The sequence below is a fragment of the Lasiodiplodia theobromae genome, assembly GCF_012971845.1.
Source record: "Lasiodiplodia theobromae strain AM2As chromosome Unknown scaffold_78, whole genome shotgun sequence".
NCBI classification, from domain to species: domain Eukaryota; kingdom Fungi; phylum Ascomycota; class Dothideomycetes; order Botryosphaeriales; family Botryosphaeriaceae; genus Lasiodiplodia; species Lasiodiplodia theobromae.
In genome coordinates, this window is record NW_023336561.1 from 1 (window position 1) to 21,807 (window position 21,807).

At 56.0% G+C, this 21,807-nt stretch overlaps 11 protein-coding genes across 11 annotated transcripts; 5 read left to right on the forward strand and 6 right to left on the reverse strand.

Moving 5' to 3' along the window:
- Positions 1–311: 311 nt before the first annotated feature.
- LTHEOB_12838 (uncharacterized protein) lies at positions 312–1,118 on the reverse strand (the record flags this gene model as incomplete). The annotated part of the gene is made up of 2 exons (XM_035509749.1): positions 312–569; positions 942–1,118. 2 exons carry the CDS (start codon positions 1,116–1,118, stop codon positions 312–314), a joined length of 435 nt encoding a protein of 144 aa, XP_035363762.1.
- A 590-nt stretch (positions 1,119–1,708) lies between these two features.
- Positions 1,709–3,620, reverse strand: LTHEOB_12839 (Quinate permease; the record flags this gene model as incomplete). The annotated part of the gene is made up of 4 exons (XM_035509750.1): positions 1,709–2,110; positions 2,243–2,599; positions 2,690–2,749; positions 2,799–3,620. 4 exons carry the CDS (start codon positions 3,618–3,620, stop codon positions 1,709–1,711), a joined length of 1,641 nt encoding a protein of 546 aa, XP_035363763.1.
- Positions 3,621–4,267: 647 nt separating this feature from the next.
- Positions 4,268–5,383, forward strand: LTHEOB_12840 (Quinate dehydrogenase; the record flags this gene model as incomplete). The annotated part of the gene is made up of 3 exons (XM_035509752.1): positions 4,268–4,460; positions 4,522–5,165; positions 5,267–5,383. The coding sequence occupies 3 exons, from the start codon at positions 4,268–4,270 to the stop codon at positions 5,381–5,383; spliced, it is 954 nt and encodes a 317-aa protein (XP_035363764.1).
- Positions 5,384–5,684: 301 nt separating this feature from the next.
- Positions 5,685–7,352, reverse strand: LTHEOB_12841 (Inositol monophosphatase; the record flags this gene model as incomplete). The annotated part of the gene is made up of 6 exons (XM_035509753.1): positions 5,685–5,796; positions 6,075–6,278; positions 6,390–6,753; positions 6,810–6,898; positions 6,949–7,000; positions 7,169–7,352. 6 exons carry the CDS (start codon positions 7,350–7,352, stop codon positions 5,685–5,687), a joined length of 1,005 nt encoding a protein of 334 aa, XP_035363765.1.
- Positions 7,353–7,792: 440 nt separating this feature from the next.
- On the forward strand, positions 7,793–8,239 carry LTHEOB_12842 (Dehydroquinase class protein; the record flags this gene model as incomplete). The annotated part of the gene is made up of 1 exon (XM_035509754.1): positions 7,793–8,239. One exon carries the CDS (start codon positions 7,793–7,795, stop codon positions 8,237–8,239), a length of 447 nt encoding a protein of 148 aa, XP_035363766.1.
- A 265-nt stretch (positions 8,240–8,504) lies between these two features.
- On the forward strand, positions 8,505–9,546 carry LTHEOB_12843 (Catechol dioxygenase; the record flags this gene model as incomplete). The annotated part of the gene is made up of 2 exons (XM_035509755.1): positions 8,505–9,223; positions 9,276–9,546. 2 exons carry the CDS (start codon positions 8,505–8,507, stop codon positions 9,544–9,546), a joined length of 990 nt encoding a protein of 329 aa, XP_035363767.1.
- A 343-nt stretch (positions 9,547–9,889) lies between these two features.
- Positions 9,890–13,177, forward strand: LTHEOB_12844 (26s protease regulatory subunit 6a; the record flags this gene model as incomplete). The annotated part of the gene is made up of 9 exons (XM_035509756.1): positions 9,890–10,143; positions 10,198–10,267; positions 10,332–10,392; positions 10,442–10,535; positions 10,581–11,335; positions 11,385–11,448; positions 11,517–12,008; positions 12,056–12,471; positions 12,522–13,177. 9 exons carry the CDS (start codon positions 9,890–9,892, stop codon positions 13,175–13,177), a joined length of 2,862 nt encoding a protein of 953 aa, XP_035363768.1.
- A 1,510-nt stretch (positions 13,178–14,687) lies between these two features.
- Positions 14,688–17,590, reverse strand: LTHEOB_12845 (3-amino-3-carboxypropyl transferase protein; the record flags this gene model as incomplete). Its single annotated transcript, XM_035509757.1, has 3 exons — positions 14,688–15,987; positions 16,047–17,086; positions 17,186–17,590. The coding sequence occupies 3 exons, from the start codon at positions 17,588–17,590 to the stop codon at positions 14,688–14,690; spliced, it is 2,745 nt and encodes a 914-aa protein (XP_035363769.1).
- Positions 17,591–18,403: 813 nt separating this feature from the next.
- Positions 18,404–19,125, reverse strand: LTHEOB_12846 (Retrieval of early ER protein Rer1; the record flags this gene model as incomplete). Its single annotated transcript, XM_035509758.1, has 4 exons — positions 18,404–18,483; positions 18,533–18,829; positions 18,883–19,000; positions 19,060–19,125. The coding sequence occupies 4 exons, from the start codon at positions 19,123–19,125 to the stop codon at positions 18,404–18,406; spliced, it is 561 nt and encodes a 186-aa protein (XP_035363770.1).
- A 418-nt stretch (positions 19,126–19,543) lies between these two features.
- LTHEOB_12847 (Enoyl- hydratase protein) lies at positions 19,544–20,528 on the forward strand (the record flags this gene model as incomplete). The annotated part of the gene is made up of 3 exons (XM_035509759.1): positions 19,544–19,688; positions 19,748–20,428; positions 20,479–20,528. 3 exons carry the CDS (start codon positions 19,544–19,546, stop codon positions 20,526–20,528), a joined length of 876 nt encoding a protein of 291 aa, XP_035363771.1.
- A 236-nt stretch (positions 20,529–20,764) lies between these two features.
- LTHEOB_12848 (Ca2+-modulated nonselective cation channel polycystin) lies at positions 20,765–21,173 on the reverse strand (the record flags this gene model as incomplete). Its single annotated transcript, XM_035509760.1, has 3 exons — positions 20,765–20,838; positions 20,891–21,055; positions 21,143–21,173. 3 exons carry the CDS (start codon positions 21,171–21,173, stop codon positions 20,765–20,767), a joined length of 270 nt encoding a protein of 89 aa, XP_035363772.1.
- Positions 21,174–21,807: the final 634 nt, after the last annotated feature.

Below are 21,807 nucleotides of genomic sequence, written 5' to 3' on the forward strand. Positions count from 1 at the left end.
GGGGGGGGGGGGGGGGGGGCGGCTGGCCCAGAGGACTGGGAGGTGATGGGCGGAGGAGCGGCGGCGGCAGAGGAGGAGGAGGCGGCGGCGGGCTTCGCGCGTGCGCGCGCAAACATCTCATCGATCCGGCCAAAGCCGGAGCCGGGGCCACTTGCAGCCGACTTCTTAGTCGACTTGTTGGTCGAATTTTTGGAAGTCAGGGGAGCGGCTGGCCCAGAAGACTAGGAGGAGGTAGTGGTGGCGGTGGCGGCGGCGGCGGCGCACGTGCAAACATGTCGTTAACCCTCATTTGGCCAGAGCCAGGGTCACTGCTAGTCGACTTCTTGGGGGCCAGGGGGGCGGCTGGTCCAGAGGGCTGGGAGGAGGAGGAGGAGGAGGAGGAGGAGGAGGGGGAGGAAGTGGTGGTGGCGGCAGAGGACGAGGCGGCCGCCGCGGAGGATGAGGACCTCGGACATGACGGGCTCCATTGGATCCCGTGGGCGGTCCCTGGGTCCAGATGCTGATACCGGAGCCTGGGGCGGGCGAGCGGAACCGTAGGGGTGAGAAGTGCCGGTGTCAATGTCGTCAGGCTTGACAATGTTGCTATGCAGTCGATCGCGCTACCTAGTATTGAATGACAGATTAGTAAATATGCGGCTTGAAGGGGGGAGTTGAAGCTAATGCCCGGATATTCTCGTTTCAATTGCTGGGCAGATACAGATAAGGTTGCAAGCGAGAAAAAATATAACTTGAGGGGGGATTTGAAGCTAACGTCCGGACATCTTTGTCAAAAATAAATGGAAACAAACACGTCCGGACGTTAGCTTCACCTCATCCCTCAAGTAATATTTTCAGTTTGTACTCTCGCATGTATCTTTCCAAAATATTGGAGCGAAGGTGAGAGCGATGGTGCAAAGCGGCGATTGTTGCGAGCTCGCAACAATCGCCGCTTTGCAACTTACCTTCACGATGGTCGTTCCATCGTCGAAGTCCTCTGTCTCAATGATGACACCGTAATGACCCCGATGCAAGGTGAAGGAGTCCTGCTGGATGTGGCGCTCATCCTTGTTGACTACAGAAGGGTAGCCGGCGGGCCAGTTTGGTGGGAGATTGACAGTGCGAGGCCGTGGAACCGACATGTGCGATGGTTTGGATTGGAGTCAGGCAGAAGGTAGATGACGGTAGGGCGAAGGATAAAGAAGAACGAGAGGAAAGGTTGCAAAGTTGGCAGGTGGTCGCGAGGCCCGTGCATGGCTGCCAGATGGAGAAGGCGCGACCCAGCCCAACCACAGCACTTGAGCCCCCGCCCCCAAGTATGCGAGAAGCGATCTGGAAAAAGATGTAACCAATGACTCTACGTACAAGACCCGAGTCTTGGCGATCGCGTTGCAGGCATCTCTCTCCACTCTCACCTCCACTACCACACCCACTTGGCTTAGCGCATTACTTATTAGGGAATTTGCCATCTATCATCCCTCGCTGACATCCAACCACTAATGGTGTTGACTTTTCGATCAATAGATAAGCTCCGATAAGCGTCTGAGGAGGTGGGAGTGGACGTGGGAGTGGATCTGCATCGCGGAGGAGATATTGCTTTTCATGCCACGCCGTAAGAAGCATATTAGATTAGAAAGTAAATTCATTGACAAAGCATATCTTCGTGAATATGTAATCCATCAGGTGAAATAGAACACTTCGTTGGTATCTCAGGCCGCAAACCCCTCTCCGCTCAAACGTTGCTGTCCACCTTCTCAATGAACTGCTCCTTGGTCTTTTCTGTAGTAAGTCCAGCACCTTCGGCGTCGTGCCTGAAGCTCTCTTCTTGCTCCCTGAGCTCCTGAATAATAGTCGGGTGAGCCTTGCTGACAGGCTTGATCTCGAAGAGGCGATCCATAGCCTCCAAGGGAACACCCTTGGTTTCCGGGACCAAGAAGTAAACAAAGATGGAGGACAGGATCATGAGCGACGCGAAGAAGAAGTACACTCCGTACTCCATCTTGAGGAACATTTGGGGAGTGAAGCGGCTGATAATGAAATTCCAGAACCAGTTGTTGGCCGCAGCGGACGCCTGGCCCAAAGAACGCGTGCTCGTGTCGAATATCTCGCTGTTGATTACCCAAGGGACGCCATTCTGCGTGTTTATTAGCATCTAGAAGTGTATAAAAGGTTGTGGTGGATGGTGGTGGTGGTGGAGGGGGTGGTGACGGTTTGGGAGGGGGTTGAGTTTTAGGCGATTTAAGGTTATTTTGACGTTTTGACTTACCCAAGAAGGCGTGTAGAACGCAGTCCAGAGATAAAAGAAGAAAATAGCAGCAATTCCACCGCCGCTAAGGCCTTTGCCGGCATTTGCGGATGCAGTGTCGGAAGAGACATTGGCAAGCTTAATGTAAGCGCCAATGAACCACATGCATCCCGAGCCTCCAATAGCACCAATCATCAACAGCATGCGGCGGCCGACCTGTTCGATGAGGAAAAAGAGCCAAATGAAGGTAACGACGGTCTTGACGACACCGAAAATGCCGGTCGTCAGGAAGGCGGCATTGGTACCGTTCAGACCGATGGACTTGAATACCGTGGGAGAATAGTAATTGATAGCATTGATCCCGCTGCCGTTTTGAAGCTGGATAGTGTGTTAATAGATTGTTAATGTGTTGTGGGGATCGTGGGTTGTGGGTTGGGGGGTGAAAAGGGGGGGTGGGTTGAGACGCACCAAGAAGAGCATTCCGCCAAGGAACAAGCGCCACTGCACTTTCCGCGAGCGACCAACAGTCTAGAAATCGAATTAGCAGAAATTCAAGATGGGTAATGATGGTAGTTACCTGGAAGGGCTTCCAAAAACCGAGGCCGATGGTGGTGCGTTGCTCCTCGAGCGCGGCATCGATGAAAGCAACCTCCTCGACAATGTACAAGTCATCAGCGGGAAGATTCCTGATCCAGCACAGGTTGCGCATGGCTTCCTCACGCCTGCCCTTCTGGAAAAGCCAGCGAGGAGACTCGCGGATCCAAACAGATCCAAAGAGAAGCAAGCCGGCGGGAATGAGCTGGACGGCGAAAGGAATCAGCCACTGTTTGTGGCTAGGGGCCATGGTCTCGTCGAGTCCATAGTTGATCCAGAAGCCAACAAGACCTCCAATCTGCCAGCCGGCCTCGTAAATACCAACGAGGCGGCCACGGACAGCGGGCGGGGCAAGTTCGGCAATGTAGATGGGGGTCATGTTCGAGGAGCCACCAATGCCGATGCCGGCAAGAACGCGACCGGCAATAATGAGACCGAGGCCACGGTCGCCATTGGCGCCCAGCATCATACCGGCACCCAGGATGAAAACCAGGGAGAAGAGCTGCAGGGAAATGCGACGGCCCCAGAAGTAACTGCTGACGTAGGCGAAAAGAGAACCGAAGAAGGCGCCGGCCTGGTAGACGGAGACGATGTTTGCCTTGACCAGAGCCAGGTGCGACGCGCTCATGGAATCGAACTTGAACTCGTCGACGAAGGAAGGCAGGGCCAGGGTGGTTCCAATGAAGGCGCTGTCATAGCCGATGGTGCACGAGGCGAACGAGGCAATGCAGGCACAAGCGTAGACACGCCAGTTGTAGACAGCCTTAGGCGTCGGCCTGTCCTCGACAAGGGTGAGGAAACCCATGGTGGCGTGGATGGTACTTCGAGGTGAAGGGACCGAAGCCGGAGAAAACTCTTCAAGCTCCTCTGGCAAAGGGCCGAGAGGCAAGGATCAAGACTCTGGGAGGTGGTGGAGGATGGAGATGATGCAGGAAGAGGCAGGGCCGGTGGAAGAGGACTATTTATCAGTGGGTGGGCGCAATGGGCGCGACGAGGCCAAGATGCATGGTGAGGTACAGGGCAACGCCCCCGGATCTGGGGACTAACGGGCTATCCGGGGCATTGGGTTGTGGGGAAGAGAAAACTTCCCTGCGCCAGGCGGGTGCCAATCGGCGCCGTCACGATTGGGGCCCCCTGTCAGTCGGCGCTCGGCCGGCGTCGGCTGCAAGGGCAACTGCCGATGGATGAATCTTTACGCATTCCCCACGCGCCAACGCCACTCGACTTACCTGCCGTTCGTCTCGGATTGGAGATCACAGCGTAAGCCGAAATGCCTTGCACGATAGCTCTCGCAAGTGTGGAGAAGACGGCCCTCGCGTAAAACTGTCTGGCCCGGCTCTTTTCTCTTCCACTTACTCTCTAGATTTCAATCCGCTCTATCCCCATCTTTCCCAGCTATACACTGCCTTGATCAACACCAGCCGTGCAATCCACACTGCTCTATACGCCACAATGACCGTCACCGACCCGTCTCCCAGCCGCGAGCGCATTGGCTACCTCTTCGGTCACCCCATCGCGCACTCCATGTCCCCTTTGCTGCACCAGACCGTGTATGATGGCATTGGTCTGAACTGGGAGCAGCTGTACCTTGATTCCACAGACATGCTCGACTTCCTCGAGCGGATAAAGGACCCCAGATTCTACGGTCAGTCGAGCAGCTCGCGAACAAGCAGGCCTCAAGCTCTTCCAGTGCTAACCCTCTCCAGGCGCCTCGGTGACGATGCCGCACAAAGTAGCCATCCTAAAACATCTCGACGACATCACCGAGGAGGGCCGCGAAGTCGGAGCCTGCAACACGCTTTTCATCCGCACAGACCCAGAAACCGGCCGGCGCATTTTCACCGGCACCAACACCGACGTCGTCGGCATCCGAGACGCCTTTTACCAGAACATTTCGGACGCCGACGCCAGCTTCCACAACCGGCCCGGTCTCATCGTCGGCGGCGGCGGTGCGGCGCGCTCGGCCGTGTACGCCCTGCGCAAGTGGATGAAGGCCAAGTCGATTTACATTGTGAACCGCGACGACGCCGAGGTCGAGGCAGTCATCAACGAGTGCAAGGCTCGCGGTTTCGGCGACGGGCTCATCCACGTGAAGACGGTGGAGCAGGCCCAGGCCCTGGAAGGCCCCGGCGCCGTGGTCGCCTGCGTGCCCAACTTCCCCCCGAAGACGGACAAGGAGATCCAGGCGCGCGCGGTGCTGGAGACGATGCTGAACAAGGAGCACAAGGGCGCCGTGCTCGAGATGTGCTACCACCCGTCGCCCTGGACCGAGATTGCTGAGGTTTCGGAGAAGGCGGGCTGGCAGGTTATTCTTGGAACCGAGGCCATGATTTACCAGGGTCTCGAGCAGGTACGTTGCTTCCATTATCTCCGAGCGTTGCTTCAACTGTTCCCCGGATTTGCACTTTTCCCCCAGACGCCACAGACGGCTGACTTTCCCTTTCTGCACAGGATAAGTACTGGACCGGCAAGGAAGTCTCCGAGCTGCCAGTGGAGAAGGTCAAAGCGGTTATCGCCGCCAAGCTAGCCGAGGCGAACAAGTTGGCAAATGGCCACTCGAATCACTAGATTGTTGAGGTGGAGAAGGTGGCACTAGTGGATCGCTCAGCCTGGCAGGGGCGCAATGCGGCAAAGCAGCCATCGGCCGAACCCAGTTTCGTCATTAGACCCGGCGGTATTGGCTGCAGGTGCTGGCCAAGTGCGTCAGAAAAAAGGGGGGAGTGGCGCTCTCGTCCAGTTGGCGGCGAAGAGGCAGCCTGGAGACACGGCGTAATCATGGCAATGTTTTCTCCTCGGGATAGATGGCGTTTATCTGAATAGATGTCTTAATTTGCTCTATGAACCGTGGGAAGTGCTGGGCTGCCGCTCCTCACGCACCAGGCCTCGTGTAATCAAGGTGCCTCACCCTTCGCCAGACCTCCCTAACAGTGCGCTCCTGGCTTTCTCTGCCACTCTCGCCATTTTCGGAAGGCCCGGCAGGACTAGATGATTCAGTGTGTCAGCAACATGTGTCCCGTGGAGATGGTTCCGCGCTCTGATAGACGTTTTCCCGCCGGGGGGATGGTTGGGTGCCTGGAAGGACGCGCGTGGCCCGCCCAGGTCAACCCCAACGAGGAGCAAGGGCGAAACAGGGCAATCCGTAACGGATAAACCTTTACACTCGGATAGTGCACAGCACACACCACCGTTGGTCTCGTCGACTGCCAAGCTCCCCATCCCCACCGTGGAAACAGTCTTTGGATGTTTCGAGGGAACTTACCGGATTGCGAGGTATAGCCTTGAGCCGAGCCTGACGTCCTCAATAGTCGCAGTGGCCGGGTTCTCGGGCGGGTTGGCGGTGGTGACGAGTCCACCGGCTTCCTGCAGAATGCAAATGCCGGCAGCAACATCCCATTCCCAACATCCGCCTTCCCACCATATGTCGAAAGACCCCATGGCCGTGTAGGCCAGATCGAGTGTGGCACTACGGATTCTCCGTGTCAGCAACGATTTCTTCGGGCCTCCCTCTCATTCACGTTTCACTCCTACGTGTTTTTCACTTCAAAAGGTCAACGAGCTACATGGTTCAACTTACCTTCCCAGACTGCGCACGCCGTGAACCATGCCACCCTTTCCTCCTCTTCCGCCAACCTCGGCTGCCATGTTCACGAAGCTCTCTATCTTTCTGTGCATGTTACCCTCGGGTGAATCCCGGCGGTCCTTGCCCCATTCACAACTGAAGACACAACCTGAAGGAGCCTTGGCCGGCATTGGGGGAATGGGGTTCCGGATCAGGGGCAGTTGCTGCGTCTCATTGAGCCAAGCTCCGCGGCCGCGACAGGCGGTGAAAAGCTGGTTGAGAAAGGGAGCGTAGATGACACCGATGGTCGGGACATGGTTGTGAACGAAAGCGATCGAGACGCAGAACATGGGGAACAGATGAATGTAGTTCACCGTTCCTGTGTAGCACCAAGGGTAAGTGATAGCTAAATGAGCGAGCTGAGCAAGGACGTACCGTCAAGCGGGTCGACGATCCATGTTGGCTCTTCGTTGACGAGGTAGTCTTTCGAGGTGCCTTTGGAATAAGTCTCCTCTCCAATGAATCTGAGCAAAGTGTCAGCGGATGAGCATCACTGGAAGGCTTGGCTTCTGACTTGTGCGCAGGGAACTTTTTGGTGATGCTGTTCTTGACAAAGGCCTCGACATCTGTAAAGACTGCTTAGTGTACGCTCGAGACAAGAATTAAGGGTTGGTCATCAAGAAAGCACAGAGCCGCAGGTGGACCAATGACAGGCAGGGCAATAGAGCTGAAACCTTGTGCCGAAGAGGGGCAAAGCTCCACGTGCTATGCCCGACTCGCTACGCTGGCCTTACCTTCATCGGTTTGGGTTACCAGATCAACGGCGTTCATCTTCTCCACGTGGGCTGTGTTTTCGGCGATTCCGCCCTTGCAGCGTAGCATGGCAGCTTCCAGTAGCATTTTGCCGGCATCCTTGCCAAGCTGGATAGCGAACGAGTAGATGTCGTCCAGCTCCTTTGAGCTCAAGTTGGCAGCCATGACTGCAGCTGCTATGGGAGTCTTGTGGTGGGATGGCAAAGTTGGGACGAGATGCTGGTTTGGGGATGGGAATGACACGAAGAAGGCAGCGTTATCTGGACGAGACAGTCAGCGAGCTCCATGTGCCGCAGGAAGCCGGGCTGGTTTCGCCGACAATCCCCCACATTTGCATCGCCTTTTGCTATCCGCATGCGTCTCTCGTCCGAGTGCCCCCACCGCTCAACTGTTGTCCATGGCACAATATCTGCCCCAGTATTTTCTCTTACATCATCCGGCTCGTCGAAAGACGATTTCTCGACATGTTTGTGTCGCAATTGAGCGTCTGTTAAGCCGAGGATGTGGATCGGCAGCGGGGAAGAGAGTTTAGCCGGGTGTTCCCAAGCTATAATCATCAACTAGCTTTCTCTCAATGGATGCTCTATCCAACTACAACCACCACCATGGCCAAACGCATCCTTCTCATCAACGGAGTCAACCTCAATCTCCTCGGCACGCGTGAGCCGCACATCTATGGATCAACGACGCTTCCAATGGTAGTCGAGCAGGCCAAGCAGCAAGGGTCGGCGCTGGGCATCGAAGTCGAGGATTACCAGTCGAACTGGGAGGGAGCCATCGTAGACCGCATCCACGAGGCGCGCGGCAAGGTGGATGCGATTGTCATCAACCCGGGAGCCTTCACACACACCAGCGTGGCGCTGCGCGATGCTCTGCTCGGCGTCAGCATCCCGTTCGTCGAGGTGCACATCACCAACATCCACAAGCGCGAGGCTTTCCGCCACCACAGCTACCTGAGCGACAAGGCCGAGGCCGTCATCTGCGGACTGGGCACCTACGGCTACACGGCAGCCATTGACTTTGCCGCCAAGCACCTGAAGATCGCCAACTAAGACGCTGGCCACGACATTTTGCAGCGGAAGGCTTCCGGCGGGGCATGTGGGGGTTCGTCATCACTCGGATGCCCCTGCAGCTCACGTTGTTCAATTCATCAGCAATTGGTCATGTCTCGGAATTAAGATAGGCCCACAGCTCCCGACTTCCAGCTCCGACGCCTTCAATGCGGGGGCGGGGTCAAGCGGCACCTGTAGGAAAAAAGCTATTAGTACGCGAACCGCGCCCATTGAATACATGGCAATTGCCCGCAAGTGAAAAAACATGGATCCATCTCAGGTCGATATTCCTCCGTTGAAAGATCTCACCATCGACAACATCACCGACAATGTGCACCTGATCAACTCGCGCTGCCCCAACCCGCGCCTGAAATACATCCTGGAGCGCCTCGTCGTCCATGCCCACGACTTTGCGCGCGAAACACGGCTGAGCACTGATGAGTGGATGACGGGCATCCAATTCCTGACCGAAGTCGGCCAGATCTGCAGCGATGTACGCCAGGAATTCATCCTCCTCTCCGACATCATCGGCCTCTCGCTGCTCGTAGACAGCATCGACCACCCCAAGCCGCCCCACAGCACCGAAGGCACCGTGCTCGGCCCCTTCCACACCCTAGATGCCCACGGCGAGGCCAACGGCTCCGTCATCTCCCATGATCCCGACGGCGAGCCCTGTCTTGTCCTCTGCTCGGTCAAAGACACGGCTGGCAACCCCATCGAGGGTGTCAAGATCGACGTCTGGGAAACCGACTCCAAGGGCTTCTACGACGTGCAGTACAAGGACCGCAAGGAGCCCGACGGGAGGGCTGTGCTGGTGAGCGACAAGGACGGCATCTTCTGGTTCAAGGCCATCGTTCCCGTGCCCTACCCCATTCCGCACGACGGTCCGGTGGGGAAGCTGTTGAAGGTGCTGAAGAGACACCCCTACCGCCCAAGCCACATGCATTTCATGTTCGCCAAGGAGGGTTTCGACAACCTGATCACGTAAGTCGCCATCTTCTCTGCCATGCACTCGCATTGACCTCTGTCTGTGTAGTGCTCTTTATCTTCGCAACGATCCCTACGAGACTTCCGATGCCGTTTTCGGCGTCAAGGAAACCCTGCTCGTGGATTTGCACACGGTCGATGCTGCAGACGCTAAAAAATATGGCGTAAAGGAAGGCAGTAAACTCATGAAGTACGATTTTGTCCTCGTCACCGAAGACGAAGCAAAGCAGTTGCGGGAGAAGAAGGCCATGGAGGCAATGGAGGCCCAAGGAAGGAAAATGAAGCTTTGGAACGGTCTGCCAGTTCCGGATGTCGACTGATAGAGCAATGAAATGTGATGTAACACGCAAAAAAAAAAGATAATGATGAGGACGAGACTCGAACTCGCGCGGGTTGCCCCACCAGGAAACTTGTTAAGCTAACACCTTAACCTGGCGCCATAACCAACTCGGCCACCTCACCGATCATAGGCAATCTTGAAGTGAATTGCTAATCCACTGCGCGATGGAGACAATCAGCCGCTGGTGTGTTATATATATTCAATTTGCCAATAATTAGCAGGGCATCAGGGATCCGTGTTTCCTCTGGTCCAACAGCCGAGGACCGAGAGAGGCGCCACAACATCAGACCATCACTCTTCACTCAGGCTCCATCACTTTCATTATGTTCAAGCCAGCAATTGGGCGGCTGACGCTCGGTGGGCGGTATGCTTTTAGCATGCGCAGACGGTCCGCTTTGCTATCTCAGCATGTTCTTAACCGCGCATTTCTTCATGAGAAGACGGAAAAAGAGAGGAGGCTAAGTGGGATCAAGAAGAAGCAGGTAGAACTCGAGAGGGGCCAGATGTTGGATGTGTTTGTTCGGGACAAGGGCATTTGGACGCGCACGAGCGCCACTGACAAAGACACGGGCGAAATGTGAGAAGGCAGCATGCAATGAGTCGAGCCAGGAATTGCTAACTCCAAAGACAGACCAGCGCTATGGTTAAGGGACCACTGCCGGTGCTCCGAGTGTGTGCACGCCGAGACGAAGCAGCGGCTGGTCGATACTTTTGCGGTATCTCCGAATGCTTCCCTGACGGCCGTCGGATGCTGACGAGTTGCAGATCCCCGACGACATCAGCTTGTCCGAATGCGAAGAAGTCGACGATGGGATCGACGTAGTCTGTAAGGACGGAGCATTTCTTCAGCCCCGGCGCGAGACTGACGAGAACAGTCAGCGATGGCCACCGTAGCCGCTTCAGCAAGGATTTCCTCCGCAAACAAGCGTCTTACCTCAACCACGACGCTGTGCAGCAGGGAGATTACACGTGCGTCAACCACTAAACCTTTTATTCCAAGCTGACACGCCCCAGGCCGGCGCTCTGGGACAGGTCGATCAAGGACAGGCCGCCGTCGGTCGAGTACGAGGTGGTGATGCAGTCGGACGAGGGCGTGGGCGAGTGGACAGGCTTGATTCGGAAATACGGCTTCGCCTACGTCGACGGCTGCCCGGCGACGCCAGAAGCAACGCAGAAGCTGCTGGAGCGCATTGCCTTCATCCGCCACACGCACTACGGCGGCTTCTGGGACTTTACATCCGACCTTGCCTCCAAAGACACGGCCTACACGTCCATCGCTCTGGAGGCACACACGGACAACACGTACTTTAGCGACCCTTCGGGGCTGCAGATGTTCCACCTGCTCTCTCACACCGACGGCGACGGCGGCGCCTCGCTGCTGGTCGACGGATTCAAGGTTGCCATGGAGCTCAAGGAGAAGGAGCCCGAAGCGTACGCGGTACTGAGCCAGATTCCAGTCGGCAGCCACGCCAGTGGCAACGAGGGCATCAGCATCGTGCCTCAGGCCCCCCTTCCCGTCTTCATCCACCAGGGAGTCAGGCTCGTCCAGGTCCGATGGAACAACTCGGACAGGGCAACGCTGCGCATGCCGCTGCCCTCCACGAAAAGGTGGTATTGGGCGGCCCGGAAATGGTCCGAGCTGCTGAAAGCGGCCGAGAACGAGTACTGGGAGCAGCTGAAGCCGGGCCGGCCTTTGATCTTCGACAACTGGCGCGTCCTCCACGGCCGCTCGGCCTTCACAGGCAAGCGCAGGCTCTGCGGCGGCTACAGTAAGTTCGCCACCCCGTCTCCCGCTAGCACAGCTGACATGGCGCGCAGTCAACTACGACGACTTCATGTCGCGTTACCGCACTCTGAATCTGCCGGATGGAGGGAGCGTGTTGTAGAGTATGTAGTGTCAATGGAAATGCCTTGCCGTGATGTTGTGCCGATGACATAATCAGCGCCAAGACCCGCCGGGAGCTCCACGGGCAATCGTCAGCAGCTCTACACCCACAACACCACCTCTGCCTACCCAGCTTCCTCCTCCGCCTCCTCCCTCCTTCCGTGCTCCGCATCAGCTTGCTCTGCCCGCCTCTTCAACCGCCAGCTTCGCCCGCACCCAAACCCCGCCGCACACCTTGCCGCCACCATGTCGACGCTAGAGGATCTCGATGACATTGAGCGCTCGGGCAAGGACGAGAGGAAGGACGAGGGCGACAAGGACCAGGACGGCAAGAAGCCCACTGATTCTGAGATGAAGGATGCCGAAGACACCAACAAGGACGACGACGTGCTGGACGCCGACATCCTCAACTCGAGCACCCGCGACATCATCGCCCGCCGCCGCTTGCTGGAGAATGACATGCGCATCATGAAGAGCGAGTTCCAGCGGTTAACCCACGAGAAGGCCACCATGCACGAGAAAATCAAGGACAACATGGACAAGATTGAGAACAACAGGTACGCCCACGCCCCCCCGGTCCACCGAGACGCGCTAATCCCGCCAGGCAATTACCCTACCTCGTCGGCAACGTCGTCGAGATCCTCGATCTAGACGTGACGGCCGAGGCCGCTGAAGAGGGCGCCAACATCGACCTGGACGCCACCCGCGTCGGCAAGTCCGCCGTCATCAAGACCTCAACACGCCAGACCATCTTCCTGCCGCTCATCGGCCTAGTCGACCACGAGAAGCTGAAGCCCGGCGACCTTATCGGAGTCAACAAGGATTCCTACCTTGTCTTGGACACGCTGCCTGCCGAGTACGACAGCAGAGTGAAGGCTATGGAGGTCGATGAGAAGCCCACCGAGAAGTACACGGATGTCGGAGGCCTGGACAAGCAGATCGAGGAGCTGGTCGAAGCCGTCGTCTGGCCGATGAAGGAGGCTGAGCGTTTCAAGAAGATTGGCATCAAGGCACCCAAAGGTACCATCCTCGCCCCAAAATGTCCGTAAAACTGCTAACACCCCTCCCAGGCGCATTGATGTACGGCCCTCCCGGTACCGGCAAGACGCTGCTTGCCCGTGCATGCGCCGCCCAAACCGACGCAACCTTCCTCAAGCTCGCCGGCCCACAACTCGTGCAAATGTTCATTGGTGACGGCGCCAAGCTGGTGCGCGACTGCTTTGCCCTGGCCAAGGAGAAGGCGCCCTCCATCATCTTCATCGACGAGCTCGACGCCGTCGGCACCAAGCGTTTCGATTCGGAAAAGTCTGGTGACAGAGAAGTCCAGAGAACCATGTTGGAGCTGCTCAACCAACTCGACGGTTTTGCCTCCGACGACCGCGTCAAGGTTCTTGCCGCCACCAACCGTGTCGACGTCCTTGACCCCGCCCTGCTGCGTTCCGGCCGTCTAGACCGCAAGATCGAATTCCCCCTGCCCAACGAGGAGGCTCGCGCACAGATTCTGCGTATCCACAGCCGAAAGATGACGGTCGATGACAAGGTCAACTGGGCCGAATTGGCCCGCAGTACCGACGAGTTCGGCGGTGCCCAGCTCAAGGCTGTTTGCGTCGAGGCTGGTATGATTGCCCTGCGCTCGGGCCAGAACAAGATCAGCCACGAGCACTACGTCGATGCTATTCTCGAAGTGCAGGCCAAGAAGAAGGAGACGATCAACATGTTCAGCTAAACCATGTTTTCGATCGCGAGTAGGCTGGCATTTACACGTGCCGCATTCTGGAAGGCTATAATAGAGGATCGACCAGACCCCATGGAATCCAAAACCACTTTGTCATGACCAATCAACACGCTACGCAGAATCGTGACTTTAAATGAAGTATTAATTACACAAGTAACATTGACAGCAGAGTGAAAGGGTAGCCCACGTCGAATGATTTTGATTCAATTTAAGACCTTTTTTTTATCACTTGAACATTTCTACATAACAGTCATTTTCAAACAGCACTTTGTCTTTGCTATGAAAAGGTATGGTTAATGGCTATGATTCGGCTCTCGGAGGTAGGGCATCAACGTCGTCGACCTCTTCTTTTCACAACTGACAATGTTGTGAGGCTTGTCAAAAAGCCAAGTAAGTTGAGTTACCTATGTAGGCTACTTTTGTTTCCTTGATCAGCACCATTTCCGGCTTCTGCCTGTCGAAATCTGCTTCAACCCATCATTACAGCCTCAGCCTGGCTATTCAATTCGCCGGATCAGGCTGTGGTGATTTTGAGCGCAGACGCGGAGGCTGGGCCTCACCGTCACTGACCCTAGTCTGAGTAGCTTCCTGGTCACTGGCCTCCTGGTTGTCGATTCCAAGACTACTGACGACGTAAACAGGAATGTATGGGGGGATGTAGCTATGATCATTGATTAGCTTTTGAAGCGTACGAAAGTGTTGCGTAAGAAAGGCCTTGTTTACTCATGGTATGGACATCCTCTGCATGCATATGGCATACCAGGGTAAGGAGGTTGAGAACCGCGGCCTGGCATTATTACTGCTGTCTGAGTATTTGAAAATGAAGCAAAGAGCTTAAAGATAGTGGAAGCCCGCGTGGATCTGGTTGATTATGTTTGCTCGTATTTACAGTCGCAGTTGTTCTATAAGAGGAGCGGTGTAGTGTTCCGTCGAAGGATTTATATAGCAGTTCTCGGGCAATGACACTCGCTTTGACAGCTGCAGATTTACTCACACACAGTTGTCATAGCCTCATGTGCAAACCTATGGTCCTCCTAACGAATTGTATGCGTGTGGATACCGAGTACACAAAATTAGAGCCGTTGTAATTCTAGTTTGGTTAATTTAGTGTGAACTCTCAGTGGTCACTTTGAGTCTCAGAAACAGTAGTTTACTATGAATTTAATGAACAGTAACCAAATAAAATGCAAAATCTCACTCTCGTGGTTGGGTCTGCAAATGCATCTGTGGCACAGGATGAGCCTTTGCCACCCATTACCAAGTCATCAGTTGCCACTTGCTTCTGCAAGCTTGGCCATTCAATCGGATTTGTAAGGGAAAAATGCTCTCTAAATTCACGTTCTCTTGTCTATCTGAGAAAAAAAGACCAATGAAATTAATGCCACTACCGAAAGAAACGCAAGAACAAGAAACCGACAAACGAAGCTACAAATCGAAAACAGCATACCTCCAGGATATCAAGCCATAACACGAGCAAACAATACTTCCCCCGGCCCACCGCTCAGATGTCCAACCTCTCCATCGGCCTCCCGAGCCCATCAACAACACACTTTGACAGCTCCCCCTCTCCCTCTTCTCCGCCCGCCACCTCAGCCACCTTAGTACAGATCCACGTGCTCGCATACATATTGACGCGATCGATGCACTCCCCCGGCCACCTCGCGCCGACGCGCCGGGCGGCGAAGCCGTTGCGCTCGAAGACGGCAACGTACCAGGGCTGCAGCGAGGCGGAGCGCAGGAGCACGCGGCCGCGGGCCCGCAGCGCGCGGTTGAGCGCGCGTATCTGCGCCGTGGCGGCTGAGGGGGCGTTCGGGTCGAACCAGTCCATACTGTCCATGACGACGGCGATGGTCAGGGTCGCCGGCGCCATGCGTGACAGCACCTCGTTCATCTCGTCGGTGTGGATGCGTAGACCGTTGAAGGCGGTGCTCGTGCTGCGTGGTGAGGGGGCGGGGATGGGGGATGGGCCGAGGGTGGAGGGGTTGTGGTGGTGGTGGTGGTGGTGGTGGTGGTGGTGGTCGGGGCGAGGCGAGGTGGTTGGGGAAGAAAAGGGGGATGAGAGTGGAGAAGACGGCGTCGAGGGTGAGGACTTGGAGAGCTTGATGTGGGCCTTGGGCGTGAGGTAGTCCGGGTGCGAGCGGCGCGTGTAGTGGCCCTTGAGGCAGACCATGTAATAGTGGTTGTCGTTGCTGAGCAGCGTGTTGTTGACGACGGGATCGAGCGTGTTCACGGCGTACTGCCAAATGGCATGTCCGGACATGAGGCCGCTGGTAAGAGCACCGTTTGACGAGGCTCGGCTTCCTTGTCGCTTTTGAGACTGCTCCTCTCCGTTCAGTTTCGCATAATCCTCCTCGATCATGTTCCTCTGGTTTGGCGGAACACCCAGAGCCTTCCACAGCCATTTCTCGTTGCCGATGACCGTCCATGCGAGGAGCCTGCTGAGCAGAACCTTTCGGATACTGCGCTGCCAGATCTCGCGCTGCTCGTTCAACGTCTCTGCAGCGCACAGCCTATCGACTTCTTGCTCGAGACCCATGAAGCGTAGCAAACGTCCAACCCACGCGAGCGCAAAACCCGAGCCACCGGTTGAATACAGCCCTTTCCCAGAGGCTGAGAAGGCCTGTTCTCCGTGATGTAACCAGAACTGGAAGGCAAGACTGGAGAGGTGCGGTGAAAGCTTGCTGATGAGTAATTCGCGGAAAGACTCATGCTTGCCTTCACCAAAAAGCTTCCATACATCTGCATAAGGCAGGGCCGTGAAAGCGGCAACTTTGAGCTCAAGAAGGTGGTTCTGATTCGGGCTGTACGATGTCAGGACTTCGGTACGAATGGATGCAAAAGGGAGGCTTGAGGGACCTACTTTAGATCAACAGCGTGGATCCGCTTTGGCTTCTCCAGGGCAAAGGACAGGATGTTGTCGCCAGCACTCGTTATTGCCAGAATGACATCATTCGAGTTCACCTGAAGCAGGCGAGCATCGACACGGCTATCTTCCCAAGTGAAGGCGTAGATGTATTCATCTTTGAACTGGCGGTGCTTCTCCAGCTGGTCATCGTAGTAGATACGCCAGTGATGGTTCTGGTACCAACTGGCCGGCAGCGGGAGACTGGCAGCGAGATTTACGACGGCGGATTCGTAGGCTTTGCTATGAAGCTCCATGCCACTATCGCGGCGACCGGAGGTCCTGGCCTGGAGGTCAAGAGCAGACAAGAAGGGCGATTCGGTGGCAGCGGCGTCAATCTCTGCAAGCTTCCCGTGGGAGGAGCCACTCTCTCTGGAGCAGCCAATCCAGACGTAATAAGGGATGCGGACACCAAGGAAATGGTTGCGGGCGTTGACGTTGAGGATGGTCCCAAACTTGTACTCGAGATAGTCCCTTCGGGCTGGATCAAGGTTCACTCTGTCGATTTCGAACCATGTCCTCCAGAAGACACGAGAGAGCCACATGCAGTGTCTGTCGATGACGCCTCCAACATAGTTCCTGCTCTGGAAGTCGACCTTGCTCTGAACATAGAAATCGACGACGCCAATTATACCGTTGAGGGAGAGCAAAGAGGAGAGCGAGTCGATGACGGGGTAGAATTCGGGAATCATAGACAGAGCATAGCTCATCGTCACGAGTTCCGCACCGATGGGGTGCGACTTGCCCCCTGAGACGTAGTCGTTCTGGCTCAAGGGGATCAGAGCCGTCTCATCAGCCGACTCGTAGTCGGCAAGCCGGAATGTGCGCGCGTCCTGGCAGATGACTTTGACGTTGGTCCAGCCTAGGCGCGCGAACCGGGCTCTGGCGATGTCACAGAGGGAAGGCGAGAAGTCGACGAGGTAGACAGAACGGAAAAAGTCAGGGACGTCAACGAACTTGGCCATCTGCTCAATGTTCCAGCCTGTGCCACCACCAACCTACACGGCGTCAGCATGATCAAGCTCCCCCTGATGGATCCTCCTGACATTCATGACGCGAGTCCGTCACTTTCATTGCACGGAACATAGAAAACTTACATCAATCCAGATGGGCTTGCGTGAGTAGAGCCCAGCATTGGCCTTTTGCTGCAACTGCGCAGCGGCCAGACCCAACATGTCGTTACGGCCGTGGAGCAGCTTGGCGCGGGTGGCATCGTAGACGGAGGCCTGTTGCTTGTAGAAACTCTCCAGGGCATCCTGCTGGCTTCCATTGCGGTCGCCTGTGTGAGGCTTGACAAAGCAGCCCCAGATGAAGCGAATGTAGGCTTCGACTACGTTTGGCGAGCGGGCGGATTGTTTCCTACCGGGCTTGTCCCAGCGGAAGCCAATGTAAAGAATGAGGGCAAGTAAGGCAACATAGCCGACGAGGAAAAGAGCAACTTGAACGTCGGCACTGAAAGGAAGGCTGATGGCCGGGAAGACGCCGAGCTCGGCGAGCGTCATGTTGAATGCTGAGGGAGATGGCAGACGGAAGGGTCAAGACGGAGCGAGGCATGGATATATCACGGCCACCGAGCAAACAGTCGCGGCGCGCATGATGGAGCGAAGACGGAAGACAGAAAGGCATGAGACCAGACAGAACACCAATGAGGGCAGCTTGTTGGAAGCACATGTTGCGGCTCTTCTCTGGCACGCTTCGGCGAGATGCTAGCGTGACGCTGATCGCGCAGGCAAGCAGTGCCCAGGAACGGACCTCTTACAGGTCCTCGTGGAGACATGTGCACAGGCGCGTGGTGTTGAGGGGCATCCCGGCGGGGGATCGCTGTAATAGCCCAGCCAATCACCTATCGCGCCGTCAGCACGCCAGCCCAGCGCCGCAGATGCAGCGCCTGAGCGCTTCCGTTTTGTTCCTGTAGGAGAATTAAAGTCACGGACGTGCATATACCGTGATCCTTGCTCATATCCTCGCGTGGGGTGCAGTCTGTGAATTGCGAGTCGAATTTCTCATCTAGGCAGTCAAAGTAACTGTTCGTCAGCTATCAAAGTCACAAACAACGTAGGCGCAGAAGACTGAAGTCTCCTCGGCACGGTAGGCAGAATTTGGCGGTAATTGATGACTGTCGATTGATCCAAGCCAGTCTTGTTCATAACTCCATGTCCATACATACACATACACGCTGCCACCAACGGCCATGGCGCATTATACCCTCCCGACTCCAAATTATGCTGAGGCTAAGCCAACGGTTGTATGAGTACAGCAGTCCATCTGCCGCAAAAGCGTCGCCCGCTTTCGCTCCGCATCTCTCTCATCGGCGCTCATTTGGCGCGGAACTGCTTCTTGCCGACCGTGAAGGGCACGTAGCGGTACTTGATCATATGCTGGATTTGCCTCCGCACTGCGCACTTGTTAGCCGCCGTTGTAGCCCCGGCGAAAAAAAAACTTACTCGTCAAGCAGAAGAGAATCAGCCAGTAGACGACCAGGACGGGCCAGAAGACGGGCAGGTCGAACATCTGGAACCAGGTGCAGAAGAAGCCGATGGCGATGGCCTTGGTGGCCGAGTACCAGAACTTGAACTCAGGCAGCCTCCTCACGAACGGGCGGAACTCGTCCTCCTCTTTGGTGGGCAGGCCGCCGGCCGTGCCGTCCTCCATGCCCTCATCCTGCTCCAGCGCCGGGTCGAATTTGGGCGAAATGAAGGCCAGGAAGAGGTTCAGGAGGTAAATTCCCAGCGAGTAGGCAACTGCGCCACGCGTCAGCCTTTGCTTGCAACCAATCCATACGGCATTCCCATACCAATGTACCAGCCCTGCGCAAACACGATGCGCAGGCCGAAAATCAGGAAGAGCACGGCGGTGCCGATCCAGCGCTGCGTGATGAAGGGCGTCGACTTGTCGAGGTAGGCTTGGTAGATCTGGAGGTGCGTGGGTGAGCGCGCCAATTCCTGATTCAAGCGTCTGGACCTGTCATTACCTGGCCATACTTGGTGGTTTGCGCGCTCACGGCGGCAAAGGGGGTGTCAGGTTCAGGCGCGTCCATGATAGCGGACAGGCGACGAGGGTGGACGATGAAGGTGCGCAAACGGAAGGAGGGTGGATGAGGAGTACAAGAGATGGTGCGTGCCGGCCGAAAGTCAAAGGCGGCCCGTGGGAAGTGGAGTGGCTGAGCAAGACACGCAACCTTTTTTTGTCGGAGATGGGAGGATGGCTCAACGGGCGCTGGCGCGACTGCGAACTGCGCGGCTGGTGTTGCGCCTCCCCCAACTTTGGACAAGTCGCCTGAAACGGCCGTGCCCCTCGCTGCCTGAGGCACGCCTCGGTGTCTGCCTTGCCGTTCAGGCATCTCCGCGCCGATGACGCAGGGCGGCTTCCCTCGGCAATAGCACATGCTGAGCTCCACCAGAGCTCTGCGCCGCCCCTCATCTGCCCTTCTCTTCCCTCACGGCCCAGCACACACAATGGCTTCCTTCCTCGCGTCACGGAGGCTCGCCTCTCAATTCGTCCGCTCGCCTGCTTTTCCCCGCCTTGTTCGATGCTATTCTGCCGCGTTGCCCTCATATGAGCACATTCAGGTCTCCACACCAAAGCCTGGCGTGGGACTGGGTACGGACCAGTTCTCCAGCAGTGCTTGATTCCATGCTAACAATCATGTCCCACCTCAGTCACCCTGAACCGTCCCAAAGCCCTCAACGCCCTCTTCTCCCCTCTCATCGCCGAGCTCAACGATGCCTTGCGCAAGCTCGACGCTGACGCCGATACGGGCGCCATTGTCATCACAGGCTCTGCCAAAGCTTTCGCCGCCGGCGCCGACATCAAGGAGATGAAGGACAAGTCCTTCGCCGACGCCTACGGCCGCGACTTCATCGAGAACTGGTCCGACATGACCTCTCAGATCAAGAAGCCCGTCATCTCCGCCGTTAACGGCTACGCCCTTGGTGGTGGTTGTGAGCTTGCTATGATGGCTGATATCTTGTACTGCTCCGCCAGCGCCACCTTTGGTCAGCCCGAGATCAAGCTCGGCGTCATCCCCGGTGCTGGTGGATCTCAGCGTCTGACGCGCGCCATCGGCAAGGCGAAAGCCATGGACCTTGTCCTCACCGGCGACAACTTTACTGGGAAGCAGGCTTACGAGTGGGGCCTCGCCGCCAAGGTCTTCGACTCCGCCGACGAGTGCGTCAATGGTGCCATTGATACTGCCGCCAAGATTGCCAGCTACAGCAGGATAGCTGTCAAGGCTGGCAAGGAGGTGGTTAACAAGAGCCAGGACCTGGGAATCAGGGAGGGTGTCGAATTTGAACGGAGAGTCTTTCACAGCTTGTTTGGAAGTAAAGATCAGAAGATTGGTAAGTGTTTCTTGCAATTTGCGCTGTACTCTCTGACGGATGGGTTCTAGGCATGACCGCTTTCGCCGAAAAGAAGAAGCCCGAATGGACCAATGAGTGATGTTACATAGGGGTGAAGAAAAAAACAATGGCAATTCGCCTTAATTGTGAAGACGGTGTTTGCAGGTGATGTATGGGCATTACGTTTTGAATTTTAAATCGTAATACACCGTGTCGTGAATATGTTCATTAGTGGCGAGAGAATTACTTATCATTACACGCTAGCACTACAGGTTCCACGCATCCTCAGTACATAATGATCATTATACCATCACTATTCCTCCCATAACCCTTGCCCTATTTCTTGTCGCTCTGGCCACCCACCGTGTCCGAGACCTTGTCGGTTCCGGCGTTAACGGTGTTTCCGACACCTACATGTCATCAGCTCCGGTGTTCCATGATCTTTTACGATGAAGCACTCACCCTTAGTGGTGTCGCCAAGGCCCTTCGTCACTCCGGTGAGGGTATCACCGAGACCTTTGCCAACGGTACCGACCGTATCCCCTAGCGTGTTGGTGACGCCCGAGACGCCCTTTCCGACGGTGCCGGCAGCACTACCAGCGACGTTGCCTAAGGATCCAAGGATGCCTAATTAGCGTTTAGCAGGTGGTTGGTGAAGGAAAGTGATCGAAATAATGGTGATGGTTGAGTGTTGCAAGACGTATCCGCACATACCTGGCTTGTTTTGGTTCTCGTCAGAAGACATGATGTTGAAATGTTTTGTGTGTCGTTGTATTGATTTAGCTGATTTGCACCCGCTTTCGAAAGCAGTACCTGGTTGATTCTTCCGACACGATTTGCAAGCGTAGCGTGCGGAGGGGCGGCTGTTAATATAGGCTTCAAGGTTGGTGGTCCCCGCACGCTTTCCTCCCTACGCTCGACCACCCGCAAGGGAGCTATGACGTCTTCGTGTCTAACTAACGCCAGCGTTTGCAGTTGCATGATCCACCCGCGTCTCGATCCTGATTTGACGAGCCGACTGCGCCACCGGGGTCTGACGAAACCACACATCAGCAACAGCGGCTGGTCACCAGGCTTGTTCCCTGCAGGGTCCACCGGCTATATGCAAACATCCTATTTACAAGGGAACGTCGCTTGGGATATTGCGTCAGATGAAGTAAACGCTCTGCTGTGTCTCGCTCGCTATCTAGATTATTGTGACGATCTAGTTCTCATCTATGGCCAATTACCGTCCTCCAGCAGCTGCTGTTCTCGCCTGGAGATATCACCTACGCCGGCCTAGCCTCACGAATTATCAGTAACTCTGCAAGAGAAGAAATTTCAAAGAGAGAGGTCCCCACTTTTCCCTACAAAGCAACAGCTAGGAAGCGACTGCATTA